General features: G+C 36.3%; 1 protein-coding gene across 1 annotated transcript in view; it reads left to right on the top strand.

Moving 5' to 3' along the window:
• The window catches only part of LOC139143216 (activin receptor type-1-like), a 48900-nt gene extending 35572 nt beyond the window's left edge, over nucleotides 1-13328 (top strand). The window contains exons 2-8 of the mRNA XM_070713367.1: nucleotides 3324-3448; nucleotides 5398-5542; nucleotides 6936-7150; nucleotides 7715-7814; nucleotides 8542-9162; nucleotides 10820-10950; nucleotides 11242-13328. Coding sequence (XP_070569468.1) covers nucleotides 3324-3448; nucleotides 5398-5542; nucleotides 6936-7150; nucleotides 7715-7814; nucleotides 8542-9162; nucleotides 10820-10950; nucleotides 11242-11376 — 1472 coding nt within the window. The 3' untranslated portion in view covers nucleotides 11377-13328. The remainder of the gene's footprint in view (nucleotides 1-3323; nucleotides 3449-5397; nucleotides 5543-6935; nucleotides 7151-7714; nucleotides 7815-8541; nucleotides 9163-10819; nucleotides 10951-11241) is intronic.
• The last annotated feature ends 7031 nt before the right edge of the window (nucleotides 13329-20359 follow it).

Below are 20359 nucleotides of genomic sequence, written 5' to 3' on the forward strand. Positions count from 1 at the left end.
TGCTGATTGAGATTATAGGCTTTTTACTGAACACAGTATGGTATGTGCAATATTGGCTTCTCCTGACAGAAATTCAGACAAATTCACTCTTTTTTGTAAGTGTGTTTTTTGCTGCAGCTTGTGGTAGGATTCCTCAATATGAGGTTTTATAGCGTCAGTTGTAATGTAAGCGGTTACTATGTGACAATTTTACCACTCCTTTGTATTAGTGTGTGCAATGTCCAAACGCTCTGAGCAATATTTCAGAGAAATATCTTTTTTGTGATGTCATCACCAGTCAACCCAATTCTGGTACAATAGTAATAATCGGCAGCCAAATTCCAAGAGCATTTCAATACCCCAACAATATTCAAATTAAGTACAGCTGTTGGTAGACAAAGCTGGAACTCAAAAGAGGAAAATGTGGATGGAAGGATTTATCTTATGGCCTGCATCACCACAACAGATGGAATAATATGTTTTTTATCATTTTACAAAATTAACAATAAAGCTAGGTGCATCTGACAAAATATTGATATCAATAGATCAGATCTGGAATTTGAATGGACCATGGTACAGACAAACATTTATGCACAAACGCACATGGACGTACCTATATTTCCATATGCATACACATGTTGGCTTGTTTGTACCGCCATCACGTGATCTCTTGCAAGTACTGAGTCTGTAGAACGCATCACGTCCTTTTTATTTCAGAATAGAACAATTTCTCTCACACTGTTTCACTGTAAATTGGTTGCTAAGAGACAAGTAAGCTGTCATAATTCTGTTACATTATAATGGATTGAAAGGAATATTTCTTATTTAATACCGAATGTCCTTTCACTTTTAAGAAACTTGATATTAGCATTATTATTGCAACATGCAGCAATAAACCAGAATAAACAGGCTTTTCATGTTATTGAATGCTATAGTATTCTACTGTATATGTAGTTATAGTACTACCTCTTTACTTCTGATTACAAACGCTGTGTAATTAACCTTGATGACAAGGAAATATTTATCCATGGTGATTATGAGTTCAGTTAAGATGAATTCAGAAGTCATAGAACAGATAGGAAAGCATTCTTACCATTGATATGTAGTTAACTTTAAAATACAAAATTGTGTTTTTTTCAAAGGACGGTCAAAAGTACATACTAGTATTGAGAGCACTGTAAAACACATGTAGTTACTGCTTACCAATATAATTGTGTTGGTATAAGGGGAAGACTTTGAATTGGGAAACTGACAAACTATGAAACACCTATTAATTTAATAAACTGAATGAATGTGATGGAAACGTTGGTTACACTTGTAACATCACATGTAAAAACAAAACACAAATTTTAATGGGATTTGAACATCCGTAAAAGAAATTCACAGACTGGCTGTGCAATGAACACAGAGAAATAAACCAATCACAGACAATCTTACAAGAAGGCTGGAGGCAGCTAGGTTGAAAATCCTGGTTCAGTAGAGAATTACTGTACAGTTGAATAGGAAGGGAAAAGCAACTAGTCATCAAAGTTTATCTGTGCAATGCCATCTTTCTCTCACATACGTCATCTGTTTTTATCAAGATCTATCACTCTGCTTAATTTTCAATTGGCATTGTGTGTACATAGATTTCCTTGGAGAATGATGCAATCTTTTACAAGCATCAAAACATGAGTGTGTGACAGTGTTGAAACTTATGACAGCTGTTGTAGATATCTCCAGGTACTATCTGTATGACGGAAACTAATTGAATAGCCCTGTACAGTCTTTACTGTGTAATGGCATACAGAACATTGGACAATAAAGAAGGTACTATCAGTGCATTATGGGATAGCACGTAGTCACTGGAAATGGGGGTCTCGAAACTGCTCAATCTTGTGACCCCCCAAGTGTACCTTTGCAAGGCAATTATTGCAAATACAGACTTCAGTGGGGTATTACAACAGGAGTAATGACACCCCAGGGACATATCGGTATATTAGGGTGTGCAAATCACACACCTGCTCCTTTGACAAGTACATTAGATTGAAAACGATGAGACCACATAGAAATTGATGACTTTTCTTGTACCTGGGTACTCATACCTGGTAGCTGAGAAGCAAGACGGAAAAAATCCACCACATATCCATCAACATCTTCAATCCCACACAAAAAAAGGAAGAAAGAAAGATATTTTTGAAAGGTGCAAGACTGGAGAATAATAGGGCCATACTGAAGAGCTTTACAAATGAACATAAACCTAGGGAGTTGCATTTTCATCAATTAGTGGAGGGCCCCTAGGATAATGCTTTTTCTTGATATGGAGAATGAGTCTAGTTATCTTCAGTTGTGGCAATTGTGTGTCATGAATATTTAAAGATTATGCATCATGAATTTGTAGAAGTCAGTTAACATATAAGTAGTAGGTACCTTGAGACAGAAAGTTTTAAACTTTTTCTGAAACTTTCCTGAAGGAAAATTCAATCATTCACTTACACAATCAAGAACAAAAATCAGGGGTCACCATGCCAGATGGCATTAGAGAAACAAATTCACCGATATTTAAAATTTTGAATGGCCACTATACCCTGTGTTAATGAAAATTTGAATGTTCAGTCCTCAAAAAACCAGATGGCACTACCTTCATTTACCGGTACTTCATGAACTTCAAAATAATTCAACTTGAGTGGCAGACTAGAAAATTGTTGTAAAACTTTTGAGTGTCTGGGTATCTCTCCCTGAGGTGCTTTCTACTTAAATGTCATCAAGATTGTTTCCCTGACATACGCAATAAACATTCTCATGATATGCACATATATTTCTATTCCAATTGCTACTTCACACTTTAGTGCAATTAGTATCATCAGCCAGGAAATCTAATCTGGTTTAGCACAATTCCCGGCAACGTGTACCATAAACCAATTTAAAGAAGAGAAAAAATCCATCTCAAAATGACCTGTTTCTTGCTACAGTAATATAACATGTCAGCGTAATAAAATTCAAAGCAATTCATTCTCATCTCTTCAGAGAAAAATATTACTTTTTTTGCTGTGAGCATATTTTTCTCTTATTGCTGTATTATAGCTGATGAACGAGTGCTGTCAGTTAGTTAGTTTTTTGCAAAATGGCCGGCAGTAGCATGTGATCTCAACTCTGCCGATTGCGATTACTTTTGCTAACATAGATTGTAACCATATATGGTATGATAAAATTAGGCTTGGACTGAATAAGTTTTCAAGGTGCTTCATTAATTCATTCACATGTTTAGGTATATTTGAGTATTTGTCTTTAAGTGTGTTTATGTGTGTTTGCATGAGTAAGAAAGATAATATCTTATATGTCCTTTCATGTGTTTTGCATTCCAGGTGAGCCTTTCAAGTGTGCGTGCCATGATTCTGGATGTTCTGATGAAGAACACCCATCATGTGAAACATCAACCAAATGTTATTCTTCAATATCAGAGACAGATGGAGAAATTGAAAGAAGATGGGTAAGCAACATATCAGAGAAATACTCCAGACATTGTGTACGGTTGATACGTTGGCAAATCTACAACTCATGGAAAGATAGCCTAGCTCCAGGCTGTGGTTTTCAGATGTGCAACTGAGCATGTGTACAACATTCTAGGGATGCAATCACAAAACCACAGCCTAGTCTAAGCTGTACAGACGTCTCTGATCTGATTTTTCAGGGACAATTTATGCAAATGAGCAGAACACATTGGCAGTGTGACTGAGGTCATGATGTCCATGGTGTTGGCTCGATGACCTATGTTGAATGGATTTGATAAATTATGCAGCATAAGAAAGGTGCAAAATTTAACTGAAGAATTTGTGCAAATGATGAAACACTGTCATGATGGTTTTTTTGAGATGTGGTCCTGATCCTGACGTCATTGAACCCATGAATTTTTAATATCAACAGAATTCATGCCTATTTCATGCCCTGAGTATTTGGTGTTTCACACAAAACAAATTAAGCACAAACATCACATTATACAACATGGCTGGACCAGTCTAGGAAAAGAACTTTTAATGAACTTAAAAATCAGTGCAGGCATTTGTGAAAAGGAATTTATCCTATGCATGGTTTTGACCAACATGTACTCATTTGTTGGCTATGCAAGGTGGCCATGTCCTACTTCCTACGATGTAAGCTTGGTAAAACCCGAACTCGGCCAGTTGCTTGAGTCAGCAAGGTTTTATAAATAATGTCCATAGATCTTTCTCAATCAGACAGTTGAGGGCGATGCAATAGAAGACAGAGATGAGCAATGAAGGGGCTGTGAGAGAGCCTTGGTTTGTCCTTTTATGCCGAAATCTCTGCAGAAAATTGGAAATCATAAAAAGCATAACTGATACTGGCCAGCAACATTACACAGCAGTATGGTAATATTGGCCTTCAACAGTATGACCCCATCTTTGAAACAAGGTAGTGCAAACCATTTCCAAAACTGACCGTAGTCAACATTCACTACATTGTCTGTCTTCTTAAGGTTCTGTATAAGAAATAAATCAAAGTCTGATCACCATCAAGGTTTCAGCGATCAAAGTATTTCATTTCAAATTTTTGGATGTCAGGTCTTATTCACTCAAAGTGAGTGTTTAACCAATTTTATGTTCAATATATATAAGAAATAAATCAAAGTCTGATCACCATCAAGGTTTCAGCGATCAAAGTATTTCATTTTAAATTTTTGGATGTCAGGTCTTATTCACTCAAAGTGAGTGTTTAACCAATTTTATGTTCAAGAGTTCTCTCAAATCATGAATTCTCCTTCCGCTATTTTGCTCTTTTTTGTTCAACGTCTGTAATCTGTGATTGTGCCAGTCCCTTAAAAAGCATTAGACTTGCCATATTAAAACCCTTTAAGTGCCGTAATTTTCCATCAGAATTCTTGTGCAACATTTTACCAATTTTCATGAATTTTTCTGTCATTTTTTTTCATGATTTTTGACCAAATTGACATCACTCTTCATTGGCTGCAGTTTTCAGCTACAGTTTTTGAATTGAAAATGAAATTATACAGATCTGAAAAAAGTTGTCTTGGTCATATTATACAGTCAACAACAATTAACTTCATAACATCCCACCGTGCTAAAATAACTACAATAATGTACACGTAATTGTTGAAATATTGATTGCAAAGGAATATCTCACAGCCCCTTGGCACTGAAGGGTAGAAGACATAATTCTTCACTTTACCATCATACAAACTAAAATATGACAAACTAAATACATATCTCATGTGAAGATATTTTAAATAATGATATTTCTCACGTATTCTGCTTGTAATACTAATTAATCACTCAGCAACACCGTACCATTTGATTTTCAAAGGGGTCACTAACTGTAGCCGTAACTTCTTTTTTATTTTCACAAATTTTAATGCGTGAGCAAGCTGTGCTGACATCTCACATTTTGTGTGATTTCTTTCAGGGCTGTCTCCCAGAGGACGAGAAGGCAGATATCATGTGCCACAGTGGTGTGTCATCTACCATAGTAGTGGAGTGCTGTGATGGTGATTTCTGTAACCGTAATCTACAACCCACTCTACCCTCACCCACTGTACTACCTTCCAGTGGTAAGTTTCTACTGAGTATGTTGAAGATTTCTAAAACCAGTGTAGACCCCCAGTGTGTGTAGCCCTGTGCAGTCATATGCATGCCATGAACTAAACCCACTATAACCCCCAGTGTATGTAACCCTATGCAGTGGTAGGCATTCCAAGAACTACGCCCACTGTAACCCCCCTCCCCCAGTGTTTGTAGCCGTATGGTGGGCATACCATGAATTAACCCACCATAAACCGCCATGTGTGTGTAGCCCTATGCAGTGGTAGGCATATCATGAATTAAGCCACCATAAACCGCCATGTGTGTGTAGCCCTATGCAGTGGTAGGCATACCATGAACTAACCCACCATAAACCACCATGTGTGTGTAGCCCTATGTAGTGGTAGGCATACCATGAACTAAACCACCATAAACCGCCATGTGTGTGTAGCCCTATGCAGTGGTAGGCATACCATGAACTAACCCACCATGAACCGCCATGATATGTGTGTGTAGCCCTATGCAGTGGTAGGCATACCATGAACTAAACCATTGTACCCCCCACCCCCTCACGAGTGTATTAAGCCATATACAGTGGTGGGCATACCATGAACTAAACCACCATAAACTGCCATGTATGTGTAGCCTTATGCAGTGGTAGGCATAAAATGAACTAAGCCGCTGTAAACCCCCATCTCTCCCCCGCCCCACAGTCTATGTAACCCTATGCAGCAGTGGCATGGATTTTCTTTCTTTTTAGCGTGCATGATGTCTACATTGATAATTAATTGATGTTGAAAACATGAATGTTTGATTTATTTATTTTAATAAATGGCATGTCTGTCATGAAAAATTAACACTTCCGGCAATTATTGGCAGGGACTTACCCTGCATAAAAACAAAAGTAGCTCATGACAAGTGTAGAAGAGGGCGAGAGAACTAGAACATTGGGTCAGATGCATTGTAGTGGCATGGTATGTTCTGCAACATCAGTTCCAGTTAGCATATCACCAAATATCAACACTTTTACTTTACATATGTCTCTTATTTTAAAGTGCCAGTAATGCTAACTTTTGATGATTTTTTCACCATTTTTGTTTTCAATGTCAACCATAATTCCTGTCTATTCCCCAAGGCATGTTGATATACACAGTGTTCAGCTTGTCAACTCAACCCATATGTGTGTAAACTGCATTGTTATTGTTGAAAAGTAACTTCTGGTCTGGACTAGAAACAAAATGTAAATAATAACAATGCATTTTACTCATATAGTTGACAAACTAAATAGTGGGTGTTTCAAATTCTTTGGTTAGTAGAATGAAAAGTTGTAATTGATGGACAAAATAAAAATTAATAAAAATCATCGAAAGTTATCATTACTGGCCCTCTAAGAAATTGTAATTTGTATTTTTTTCACCATAGACAAACAAGGAGAGATGAGTTCAGCCTACAGCCCGGCATCACTGGCCATATCTGTAGTGGCACCTATAGCAGCTCTTGTCGTGTTTGTGGCCATTGCTGTGTTTATATTCAGAAGGTTACATGAGAAAAGAATGAGAGATCTAAACAGCAGAGATCCAGAGAGACAGCAAATCAATGGACTGACGGCAGTACCAGCTGGTGATAACACATTACAGGTAAATAACTATCATAAGCCGGCCTTGAACATGTGAACATTGATAAATGATTTGGTATCCAAGTGGATAATTTTACAAGAGTATCACCTTTAACAATAACACTGAGAATTCTTGTAAATTTGAGAGATTGTGTTCATCCAAGGCAGTACATGCCTCAGAATTGAAAGACTTGAAATGTTGCTCAAATAACTTAACACCACTTCCTTTCAAAGTCAAGAATAAAAATCAGGGGTCACTATGCAAATGTGGTGCCAGAGAAACAAATAACTATATCAACACTTGAAATTAAAAACTGGCCACCATCCCTGTGTTAACTCTTTGGGCAAAAATTAATTTTTTGCAAAAATAAGGCAGTGAAATCTTCATTTACTTCATAGGTATCAAAATGAAACCCCACAAGTGGTAGACCGAAAAACAATTCTGCAAAAGTTTTAGAGTCTGAATATCTGTCCTTAAGATGCACTTTACCTCAACAGTAGAGAACATCTCTTTCAGATGTTGGTGATATAAATTAATCAGTTGTTAGGAGTGTTAATTTTATGTGTTATTTTGTCTAATTTCCAGGGTTTGATAGATGTGTCCTGTACATCGGGAAGTGGGTCTGGCTTACCTTTCCTTGTGCAAAGGACAGTTGCTAGACAGATTACATTGATTGAACAAGTGGGTAGGTATCAAATTGCATTATGTACAGAGCTGTTATATTTTATTACTTCCAACAGCTTTAACAAAATCCATTGTGTATTTGGTACGTGAGACTGCAATAATCAATGGTGCTTTTAATTCAATTGATTCTCATTGAGAAGAAAGGTCAAATATTTGTAGAGTTTGATACGCTGTCTGTGAACGTGATCACTGAGCAGTGATTAAATCCACTCATTTCAAAGAATTGAGCCAATGGGAGACCAGCTCTTAAAATATTCTCCAAAGAGACGTGTAATTTTTGAGTCATGGAAAATGATTGGAGTAGTCATATGTAGACTGAGCCTTATTTGAGTTCAAAAGATTCCTGTGACTGCACAGCTTTGATACAACAACAAGTCTGTTAGTGATGATGTTGGAGTTATTAGTTCTCATGTCAGTTATTTGTAAATGTGAGAATTAGATTCATCGCATAGAAATTGACAGTAAATACTACATGGCACATCCAATGTATCAAATGCTATAATTAAATTCAGCTGCTTTTTGGCTGATGCATTGAAAAATGTAGACCTAGTGATGGAAGCAACAAACAGAGTTTTCTCACGGAATCCTTACCCTGACCTTGAATCCTAATCTAGACTCTGTAGGGTAATAATATTGAACAGCTATGTCCTACCAGGTCCACATTTCTTAGTGCTTTCTCCATTCTTTTTGTATACATCCATTTTACAATATTTGTCTTTGTGTTGCAGGAAAGGGTAGATACGGTGAGGTGTGGCGTGGTGTTTACCAAGGTGAAAGTATCGCTGTCAAAATATTCAGTTCAAGGGATGAAAAGTCATGGAACAGAGAGACGGAAATTTACAACACAGTGCTTCTTCGTCATGACAACATATTAGGATTCATCGCTTCAGATATGTGCTCACGGAATTCATGCACGCAGCTTTGGTTGATCACGCACTACCACGAACACGGCTCCCTCTACGACTACTTAAATCGCAACACATTGGACACTGCTTTGATGCTGCAGTTACTTACAACAGCAGTGAGTGGACTGGTGCATTTGCACACGGAAATCTTTGGCACCCAGGGAAAGAAAGCCATTGCACACAGAGACATCAAATCTAAAAATATCCTTGTAAAGAGGAACCAGACATGTTGCATCGCTGACCTTGGACTTGCAGTGATGCATTCACAAGAAACCAACACCATTGATATTGGATCAAATAACAGGGTGGGGACTAAACGTTACATGGCTCCAGAGTTACTGGATGAGTCAATGAACTTGGACTCTTTTGATTCATTCAAACGCATTGATGTGTATGCATTTGGACTTGTGCTCTGGGAAGTTTCCAGAAGGTGTATTGTTGGGGGTAAGTTTCCTTTTATTGTCATTACTTCTATTTAAAGTTTTAGGTTTTGGAAGATATATGTAGGGATATGGTTTAGGAACCACTGTACCATTTCTAATGTCCCTTGGTAGGATTGCACTGATGTACAGAGGGGAACCCTAATAAACTTACCAGGCAACAACAAGCGTCAACAAAAACACTGCTCCAATGGAGGAGGTTGATTTGGGAAGGTACTGCATTATTGGAGGATGGTTGCTTTGAGACCCAAGACTGGACATGGTGTTGTGCCCTTGAGCAAAGTGTGCTACCAATCATTGCATCTCCTGTAATACACTGGAGTAATGATTACTTGATCCAATGAATTGACTTCTGTCATGTTGATGATAGAATAGAGTAGATAATGACATCGGTCATCAGTCACCATTATGGGTGTTTTAAAGCATCAGATCTTTTTCCTTTGGATCATCCAGTGAACATTTTACAAACCATGAATAAAGTTTGTGAAAACAGTATCAGGGAACAAGTAACTCCGCTAGTGATGTTTTTTCAAGCACTTCGGTTTTTTGATGACATCAATTTCAAAATTTCAGGCAATTTGCAATGTTGATAGATGATAGGAGACAGACAAATTCCATGACAGCAGTGTAAATCTTGAGTCACAAATAGGCCTATGGCTTTACTCTGGAATTTTGAAATTTGGATGTTTGCGTTTTGTTGGGACTTTGATCTGCATGTGCTGTTTCGTTTCCATGTTCCTTAAAATATTTGTGTGGATGATTCCTCGTCACTAGATATTAAACCCTGTTCAACACAATGGTTTGTCCATATGCAATTGTTATTGATGGCGATTTTGGACCTGTTTACCTGGAATTAGGTTGAACAGCCTCAAGAATATTAGCAAATACAGGGTGAAATGAAAAACTAGGTTTCAATAAATGATGAAATGATGAAATATTACCAGTAAGGAGAATGCCAAGGATAATGTGTAATGTCATCAGCTTCTAGCATTGACCAACATTGCTGTAATACTAACAGCATTGACTGTAAGTGACAATGATATTTCTTTCTGATGTTTAATCAACAATTGCTGGAAAATACTTTTAAGATTGGTAGTAATTGCTCTCTCAAGAATGACAAAATAAGAGCTCAGTAGCTACTTATGTTACAGAGAAAAGCATTCTAGGATTTGAACAGCTCTGGCTGTGGAACATAACCATTTTATGGAGCATTTTTTCCTGATGAAATTTATGCAAAACTTTCACTTCTTCATGCCTTTACAGACTTTGTTGATAAGCTTCAAACATTCTGCTGCAGCAACCCTTGCAGAGTAAAACAAAAATTCTATTGATGCCAAGGATCAAAATTAACTGCATCATCTGTCATATATTATTATGATCCCATTCACAGCTAATCAAGTGAACATTCATTCCTTTGGTAATGTAGTAAAGACAATGTCACAGGCATACACTGTCATGGTTTTGGATCAAAACTTTGAACGCTGAGTTGAGCAGTTTACAATTCTGCCCATTTCCTCAGGAGGTGCATTTTGAATAAAGATTGGCTTGAATGCGATTAGCCAAAACAAAATTGAATTTTTGGAATAACACGAACAATTAGAGATCCGCAACAAATAACTTTGTAAAGGAGAAGTTCACAATATTGTTTTACTATTTCACAGGGATAGCTGAAGAGTACAGGCCACCGTTTTACGATACGGTACCAAATGATCCAAGTTTTGAAGACATGAGAAAAGTGGTTTGTGATGCACAGATGCGACCAGCTATACCAAACAGATGGTCAAATGATTCTGTAAGTAAACTCTCAAGTTTTTTACTTTTTTGTTGTCTTAAAAACAAATCAGGTATGGTTGAAACCAAAATATTTCAAATAAAAAAATTATGTTTTCTTTTCCGAAGACTTAGCAGGAAACACTGTGTACATGGAATGCTGTGTGATGACTGTTAATCAGTGTCAGATGTAAATTAAGAGTAAATCTCATAGAATATATCAAAGTTATTGAATTCAACTCATTTGCATAAGTGTCATTTTGGTCTTAGAAAGCAGAAAACTAAGCTAGCTTGCTGACGCTATATTTTGCAGACAATGACAGCGCTTGCTAAGCTGATGAAGGAGTGTTGGTTTCACAATTCATCAGCTCGGCTGACTTCACTTCGTATCAAGAAGACACTTATGAAGATGCAAGAAGGTAACAAGAAACTGAAGGTTATGTACTGAGAATGCAGACGTCTTAGAGCAATTGTGCCTGAGCTTCCCAGTGATGGATTATCTTATCAGACAATACCACACCAGAGTGGATTTTTGATTTGTCCTGAGATGATGTGAAAACAGTTTTACTCACCCTGCATCCTGTGCAGCAATGGAATGACCTGAACCAGCTCAAGAAGCCCAACTTTGATTGGCTCTGACGTCTGTTAAATGACTGTAAAGTTTGCTAACAGCCAATCAGAGAAGATGGGCCATTGAGTGAGAGAGTACAGGCATCTGAAGAAAGGAAACACTGTGGATCTGTTTTGTTGAATGTCTGTCGGCAGTTTTTTATTTTTCGTTTGCATAGACTATGGCAGATGAAAAGGACATTTTCTGCCACCTATTTTAGTCTTGTACTTAAAAATACGTCAGATAGTTTGAGAAGGAGATATGTATAAATCAATTTTTTACAGCTAAGTAAGCTTTGATGGTATTTTCTAGTAAAAATTCCACCTTGGAATACTTTCTACTTATAGATATCCATCATCAATAGCAACTCATTGGTTAGAATGAAATGGTAGAAGTATTGACAAAATAGTCACCACCATCAAGGCATATATTTTCATGTATTAATAGCAATGCATATTTTTCTTGGGTTATATGTTAACATTTTGTTGAGAGTTATGTTGATCATGTCAGTGTAGCAGAGAGAAGTTACACTGCCCATGATTTTCTCACACCATAGACTAGACTCCTACATTCAGCATTGTTCTTAAAGTGTTACCACATAGATACAATGTTGCCACATTGATACAATGTTGCCACATTGTTACAATGTTGCCACATTGATACAATGTTGCTACATACATATGTTACAAAACTAAACATCATAGATGAAATTGCAGTGGCCAAATTATGTTCTGCTAGATCGAAGTGTTATCCCAAGAATTAGACGAAAATCGAGGTTGAACCAAGAATTAATTTTCCCAACAAACTATATTTCTGTAATAAGTGAGTGTCCCTAATGGTAATTTAGACTGTTGGCAGTCCCTTCTGCCGTCTTTGTCTAAATAACCACTGTAGCCAAAGTTGAAGGCAAGCATCATTTATAAGTATGAATTCAGTGCTTTTTATGCAAAAGCTGAGTTACAAAGGTGCGACAAACAAGTGCCAAAGGCATGAGCGCCAGCTAAGTGCACCGACTTCCCACAATATGTAAGCAAAGTAAAGGTTAAAACAGCAAAAGTGATCGTCAACAGTCTATTGCAAATGTGTTATTGTTACTATGGCTTGATTCTATTTACCATTCAAATTACAAAGTAGTCCAAGCAACCAAATACCCAGCATGCATTGCAACATCATGAGACATATTCCCATTGCTTCAAATGAATTTAGCAGTTACAGATAATCAGAATTTTTGTCAAATCTGGTTCTGTTTGCTTGGTCTTTATGATTAATTAATTAACAATGCTATTATTTGCACACAGTGGAGTCATTTCCAATGCAAGCTTTTGATAGCTCTTCTGGAAGTTTCCAAGATCAAGCATGGCTATGGTGTGCACTAGGCAATCTCATAACACAATCACATCTACAATGAATTGAACAAAAGTTACCAGTTTCATTTAAATATCAGATGCTTTGCTGGCTTTATAAAACTTTACTCACATTTCACATTTCCGGTACACTGGTAAGCTAGCTCATCAAACATCGAAAGTCTCATAAGATCTTGCTGTGAACATTAAATAACGCTGTTATATACCGGTACATGCAAAGATACTGTATAGGTGAGAGCTCACATAGGTCTGATCCATGTCACAAAATGTACTCTTTTTTGAACAAGTAAGTGTTTTTCATCAAACTTTCCTTTTGGATAATTTGAATGCCACTGTCAAATATTGATTGTGTTTCCTTTTTTTAATTTCAGCTCTTTAAAATATATATTCTTGATGAATTAAAAGGAGTAATTATTTACAGTCAAACGTTTTTTATCTTACATATTTTAAACTCTGTAATCAGAACAAGAACATCGTTGTCTCTATCCCTTTTATTATCCTAAATGAGGTGAGGTGACGTCACTAAACGTGTGGACGCTTCACTGATACGATCTAAAATGGGCGTCTTAGAGGTCCATGATACTTGTAAACCAATGTGACTCCCTAGGTTACTTTTGGATTGTATCCATGATCTCCATTCAAGCTTCTTTGTAATGTTGTTGTTTTATCATATTTCAAAGGTCACACCACCAGCTAAGGAATTATCCATATTTGGTCTTTTTACAGCATCCCTGGGAATGTACTATCTTTACTTTTCAGTGAAGCTAGAATAGGATTCAGATTTTCATCTACAAACGAATCCTGCTTTTTTTGTGTTGTTCAGTATCAGGGCAGGTTTACTTTTGTGAGACAGTTGCATTCTCTCAAAAAGCTCCATAAATTGTGATTGTTAACCAGATAAAGAGAAATCCTTTCCTTTACAATGTGCCATTTTGTTCTACTGGGTGTAAGATACCTGTAATATCTTTGTACAGTCCCTGTAATTATGTAATGCCATAGAAACTGCTGGTAGTTCTGATATAATGTCGTACAAGTGTCTGTTCAAAAAGTCTCTTCTAAACATCATCTTTCTCATCCCTGAGTTGTCACAAATCAATTAGGTTTAACAAAATCAGATCTGTACATTTTTTGTTACTTCCTCTTGAAAAAAAATGTGATAATGTTCACTGGATACAAAGTCCATGAAATGTACAGTCCAGCATACCAGCAGTGTATAAGTCACTAGTGCTAAGTCTTGCATCCTGTGTTTGTATTGTAACCTTGCCCTGGTAAAACATGAAGAATGCATTGCAGACAAGCATTTTTGTAAGTGAAAGATTGATACTTATTTTTTTTAAATTATTATATTTTTGTATATCATTTGTGTGGATGACAAACATGAACACACATAGCCATGACATCATCACTGATTTTGTGCATGTGTCATATGATGTACACAACTGCTGATGACATCATGGTTTCTGTAATTCACATTTGTGAATTGTAGAAACAGATCGGCAAGGCATGTCACTGCAGTTTCTGTTTGCATCTGGTGAAATGTGTCTCAAGGTCACCATGTTGATATAAAAGTGAATATATGGGTAACATAGAATGCAAGACAGAGCAATCAGTGCACACCATTTTATCTGTAAGTAGTTGTAGTAAAGAAAAATGGCCCATTATTTTTACAAAATGTACAGTTTTACTTTAAACCAGATGAAACATTTGTACTTAAAAGTATGGTTGTGTGTAGATATCCAATAATAATGAAGACATATATGGTTTGGCTTTGTGACTGACAAACAAAACAGTCGAGTTATAGACATTGATTTTTTGAAAATGCCAAAAGTAAAATACATATAGTCTTTATGTTTGCATGATTCAACAATGTACATCTATAAGCCACAAACTTCATTGTTAGAATTACAGATTGGTTTTGACCTTGAAGATTAATAGGGTGATAAACTTTGGTTATAAATGTGAAAAAAGGAATAGTCTGATATTTGGTCAGTGTTTGTCCTTGAAATTCCATGCTACATGATAAGTTGTTCTGTCACATCTTTCAATATAATTTTTTTCCTACAAATTTTCAAAACGTGCGAAACAGCAACACATAGCAGAAATGATAAGTCACAAAACATGACATGCATTTTTGAAATAGTTTGCCCAGTAAATTGGTTGTTTCATCAATGACCAGTTGTCCTCCTTCTTTCCTTTCAACTTCATGGCTTTTCTGAAATCATAAACGTATTTTGAAACTGTAGTTTGAGATTTGAATGTTACAGTGTGAATACATGAACAATAGCATTGTTGTACCTACCCATATTACAGTAGTGCTGTAGTCTAATTTTTGGCAAGTTCAATTGGGTATTGGATGGTATACAAACATGCAATTGTCATGTAAATTGCCAATTTGAATTTGTTCTGTTCATCAACACTGGTACTCGTATGTATACGGAAAAAACTTAAACTGTTTACACACATAACGCTCTTCTGAAAATTTTCATTGAGCTGAGGAAATTATGCCTTGCGTGTTAAAAGATGTTGTTCATTAGGTTTCTATATATCATGATGAAATTTACCACAGCCAAGATAAGGGGATAAAATATAGTGACAGGTGGCTGTGTAGCCAAATGATGACGTCAATTCTGCAACATTGAGACGGTGGGTTGAACATGAGGCAAGGGTTTAGCTGACAGTCCAGCCAAATAATGACGTGAATTCTATAACACTTGGGTGGTAGGTTGAACATGAGAAAGGGTTAATCAGTAAGAATCATGAAAATATGTGATTGAAAAGAGAACCATGGATGTTCCCATAATATTTCAACTGTGAAAGATGTTTGTTTTGCCCTTACAGTCTAAGTTTGATATTTTAACCTGGATTTTATGCTTTTACTTGTCTAGTCCACTGCAGTATCACAGAAACCTATATTACCATGACAACTAAGGGTCAGAATTTGACAGATTTTAAGTCAAGTTTGGTAATTTTAGTGTCATCCATTGATCTGTGATCTGTATCCTGTTCACCCCTAATTCCCTGTAAACAGTTCCATTCTCATCATCAATAACAACTGATTTGGGCCAAACCATGATAGTGAAAGGATTAAAGTTCTCATCATTCAGTGTTACCGTAAGAATCTGACTAGCTACCAAACACAAACATTTCTACTAAGTATCCAGCAGTGAATGAAAATGCTTTGTTTCTTATTGATTTGAATTGGTTCACACTTTCATTTCCAATGCCAATAACAGATACTCGTACAGACATTGGATTATGTACATTGTCATATGCATGTTTGTTTGTTTGACTCCCACTTTTGGATTATCAGAAGAAACATTTTCTTGCCGGTAACACAGAGACTGACTGTAGAGCAGCCCATTGGTGTGCTTTTTCCATCAGATTATTAGGATACACAAACATTATGTTTTCCTCCAATTGATATTACATTCATATATGCCTGAACACATTGTGTACAAAGCCACGATGTTTGAAAAGGAAGAAGTTTCAGTTATCAGGACACTGTACTTTGCTCTTTTTCTGTTGCAATCTGGGAATACTTTAGATATTGAGAGATTATGACGGAATGTTGATACATGCCCTGGTGAGCAGCTCTCATAACCCATACTGATCTCTTACATTGCAATCAGTTTTTGCTCTGTTGCGTTCAATTTTTTACCAAGAATTGTTTATCCTGATGAAAATATTGTAGTCATCCAAAGTGGTTTCATCAAGCCAAATACTTCAAAAACTATGTAAAACCTGTAGCATCTGTAGTGTTGATTGGTCTGTATTTTCAAATAGCATTAAACAGCCAATGATATTGTGATGAAACCATCAGAAGTTTCAACAAAGACATCACATGACCTGGCTGTAGTTGTACTTTTGACACTGTAAGGGATTTATTTTTACAATTTGAGTGCTACACATGATGGATGATCCGATGAATTGTCTGTCTTTACTCCATTCATAATCATATGTACAGAACATTTCAACTCAAAGTATGTGCATGTTTCTATTGATGTACAGATTTCTGACAGAATTGAAAGAGAGTTTAATCGATATGCATGCTGGTCTACATTTCAAATGCACATTGTGTGCCCAACCACAAAATATCACAATTTTCCTTCAATTGTAAAACAAATTACCAGGGTTTGTACCGTAGCCATCAAGTGTGAGGTTAGCTAATGTGCTTAGATAAGTTATACCACAAAAATGGCAAAATCGTGTACAAAGTAAACAATTCTGCAAAAATGTTCTTTTCTAAATTGACAGGAAAGGCATGTCTGTACTTATCAATTATTTTTAATAGTGAAAATATTATCTTCAATAATCAAAATTTGAATCCCAGAACTGCTGTATGTACTTAGTCAAGATCAGACTTAAATGTCATGGCTCCAGAGCATATTTGTTGTTTCATATTTCCGTGAATTTATTTTAAGCCAAGAATTCCACTTGTTTTTATGTTTCTTGATTGTTATTTTTCTCTCCAGATGAAATGTGTTAATCATTCACAACTGAAGATTTCTTTTAACCCTCTATGCTTCAACAACATACGTATGTAACAAACTTTTAATATGTCCACCAATAATTGTTCATAAAAAGCACTGAACAATATACATGGCTTTCTTTTCCGAGTTGTGTTCAGATTTTCATTGTATGAGATCTAATGATCTGCCTTTGATCAGTCATAGCAGAATAGCACACTTTATACAGTGTACAGTGTACAGTAACAGACACAATACTAGTTGACATCACAACATCAATTGGGAATAGTTTGGGAATGCTATGATTGCTATATTTTTGGAGTTTGTATTTAAAGATTGTTTATTCACCATGAGCACATTATGGATGTGTACTGACAACACTTTTGTTATTTTTTTTCCTTTGTACTTAGATGAAAAATATGTTAATATAATTATTATCAGTAAAAAAATTAAAGAGCAGTAAGCATATTTCAGAAACAACTCAGGTGTCTTGTCTTAATTCCAGAGGGCATGATATTGTGTTTAGCCTGCTTACAAAGTGTTTGAAAGTAATAGTTTTGGTCATGGCCATCCATGTGTCTGTATGTGTGTCTGTGTCTGTGTCTGTATCTGTGTCTGTGTCCTAGCCAGTATTGGAGATGTCTGAACAGTTTTCCTTCAAAGTTCGTACAAGGACAAGACCCTGTGTCATATATATTCAGTTGAATTTTGTTTCATGACAGGATGCAACATAGCATGACAGTGATTTTGTTCTGATTTCCATGTCAAGATCCTAACTGCGATATGCCTTGTCAGATTTCTTTCAAAAGTTAGCAAATACGTAACCCTGTGTCATACATGTGCACATTGGTTTGTTGGGATATGATCCAATGTGGCTGCAAGATGGCCATTTTGTTTCATTTTTTCCAAGTCTAGGTCCGTAACTCAGATTTTTATTAATGTCAGTGCAAGGACATGACCCTCTGTCATACACTGTTTTATTTTAAACGTGATTTGATCATTTTGTGGTCTAATCTGAATGACATATTAACTTTTCTTCAATCATATTAATTCAGTCCAACAATAATGTGGGGACTGTATCATTGACAATGTTACTTTTGAATGAGCAGAAGATATTGAAATGAAAGTAAAAATTACAAAGTTTGTATGAGACATGCAATCAACATTGTTGATACTGAGATTTACAATCCATGCTTCAAGAAGTTTTTCATCAATTTCCTGTTCGGGTCTAGGACATATTTCAATACAGGCGTTAGATAAGGTAGGCTCTTGTTGCCCACTTCCACTTGAAAAAACAAAGTGTCACCTTGTCATGGTGAACAGTTGCAGGCTGATTAAAACTACATATTGTAATGTTCTTGGTCTTTTGTAGTGTTCAGTGAACATTCAGCTGCTCTCAACTTAAAAATTAATACTAAGAACAAGGATAAAGGGAGCAGGGCTAAAGTGACCAAGTCATTTCCATCATCCAACACAAATTGAAAAACTCACTCACAACTATGCATTATTTACACTTTCGGACTGTTGCATTAGAGAAATGCTGTGTCATTGACAATGATATCTCACAAATGTTATGAATACCTATGCACTGAACATACCCTAAATAGCAAAATATTGAAATTGAAACGCTTTTGAATCTGTCTGCTAACGAGTGAAATTCCAATAATTTGAAATATGGATGCAGTCACATTATAATGAATGGAGAATGAGATCATTTTAATCATATCGTGTCAAAACTAAATGTAACTAAGTTTACGTGATCAGCTCAAATGTTGAAGAATTGATCATTTTCATCATGGTTATGATCGGCAATCAACATTCATTAACTAACAAGGTAAGTTAACAGAACTACAGGCACAGCAACAATCAGGATCAGTATGCAAATGAGAATACAGGGGGTTTCAATTCTGTATGCAAATTGAATTTTCACTTGCCAAGGCAACCTCAGAACAAGTTTACCACGTGACTTGATCGAATGAAATTACAATGTCATTCACATAATCATAACATTTCAACTGGAAAAGAGCAAGGAAAACTTGAAGGACACAAGTCATGTGATTCTGTTTTGTCAAACCAGAGGATGGTACTATCACTTTTAATCAAGTGAATCTGCGACACAAGTTGTATTTATTATGTTTTCTGGCAAAATCAGACAGATCAAACTGCGCCACCACGCAGGAAGAGCTATCTTATATTGTGCTTATCGGGACCAATGTAAAACCGAGAGCGTTACAATAAGAAACGAACGACTTGACTATGATTGATCGCATGATGGCGCTATTTCAAAGTCGATAGCGCCCATGAACAGGTGTAGTTTCTGTTCACGGTGACAGGAAAAAGACCTTAGTAGTCGTGTCCTGTCGAATAAAATGAAATCTGACAAATGAGCATATCTCAAAATGTTAATAAAACGAATTCAAGATGGCGTACATGTTGTAGGCATTTAATTTGAACAAAAAGCGTTTGGTGTCAAATTTGCACAATCACTCACGTCGAAATAAAAATTCCGTGTGTGTTAAATATTTGTTCGATTGTCTTGGTTGATTGTTCAAGTCAACATTTCAGAATCTATACTAATAAGGACTTACAGTGCCAGGGTGTACCAGAGTCTGTGTATGGTTCTGTCAGATGATAGATTGCATCCAAGGTGAGGGGCTTTAAAGGAGCATCCAACAAGTCGATTTTGATACCAGGGTCCTATTTTACAGTAAAACCACGAACGAATATCACATGTGGTCTGAATTCTAATATATTTTGAACGAAATTAAAGTTTGGCGAGGGATATAATAGCTTTCTGTAACTTCTGTAACTCTGCGATTCCTCCCCCTCCCTCGATAGGAAATCTTCCCGCTTCCTCTCACTGGAGGGTCAGTAGCTGTATCTGTTTAGAAGACGTTTTCACCATTTTTATTTTCAATATAAACTAGGGTTTCTTATCTTACTTATTCTACTCTCCAAAGTATGTTGCGATACATAGTGTTGAGTTTGTCG

The sequence above is a fragment of the Ptychodera flava genome, chromosome 11, assembly GCF_041260155.1.
Source record: "Ptychodera flava strain L36383 chromosome 11, AS_Pfla_20210202, whole genome shotgun sequence".
NCBI classification, from domain to species: Eukaryota; Metazoa; Hemichordata; class Enteropneusta; family Ptychoderidae; genus Ptychodera; species Ptychodera flava.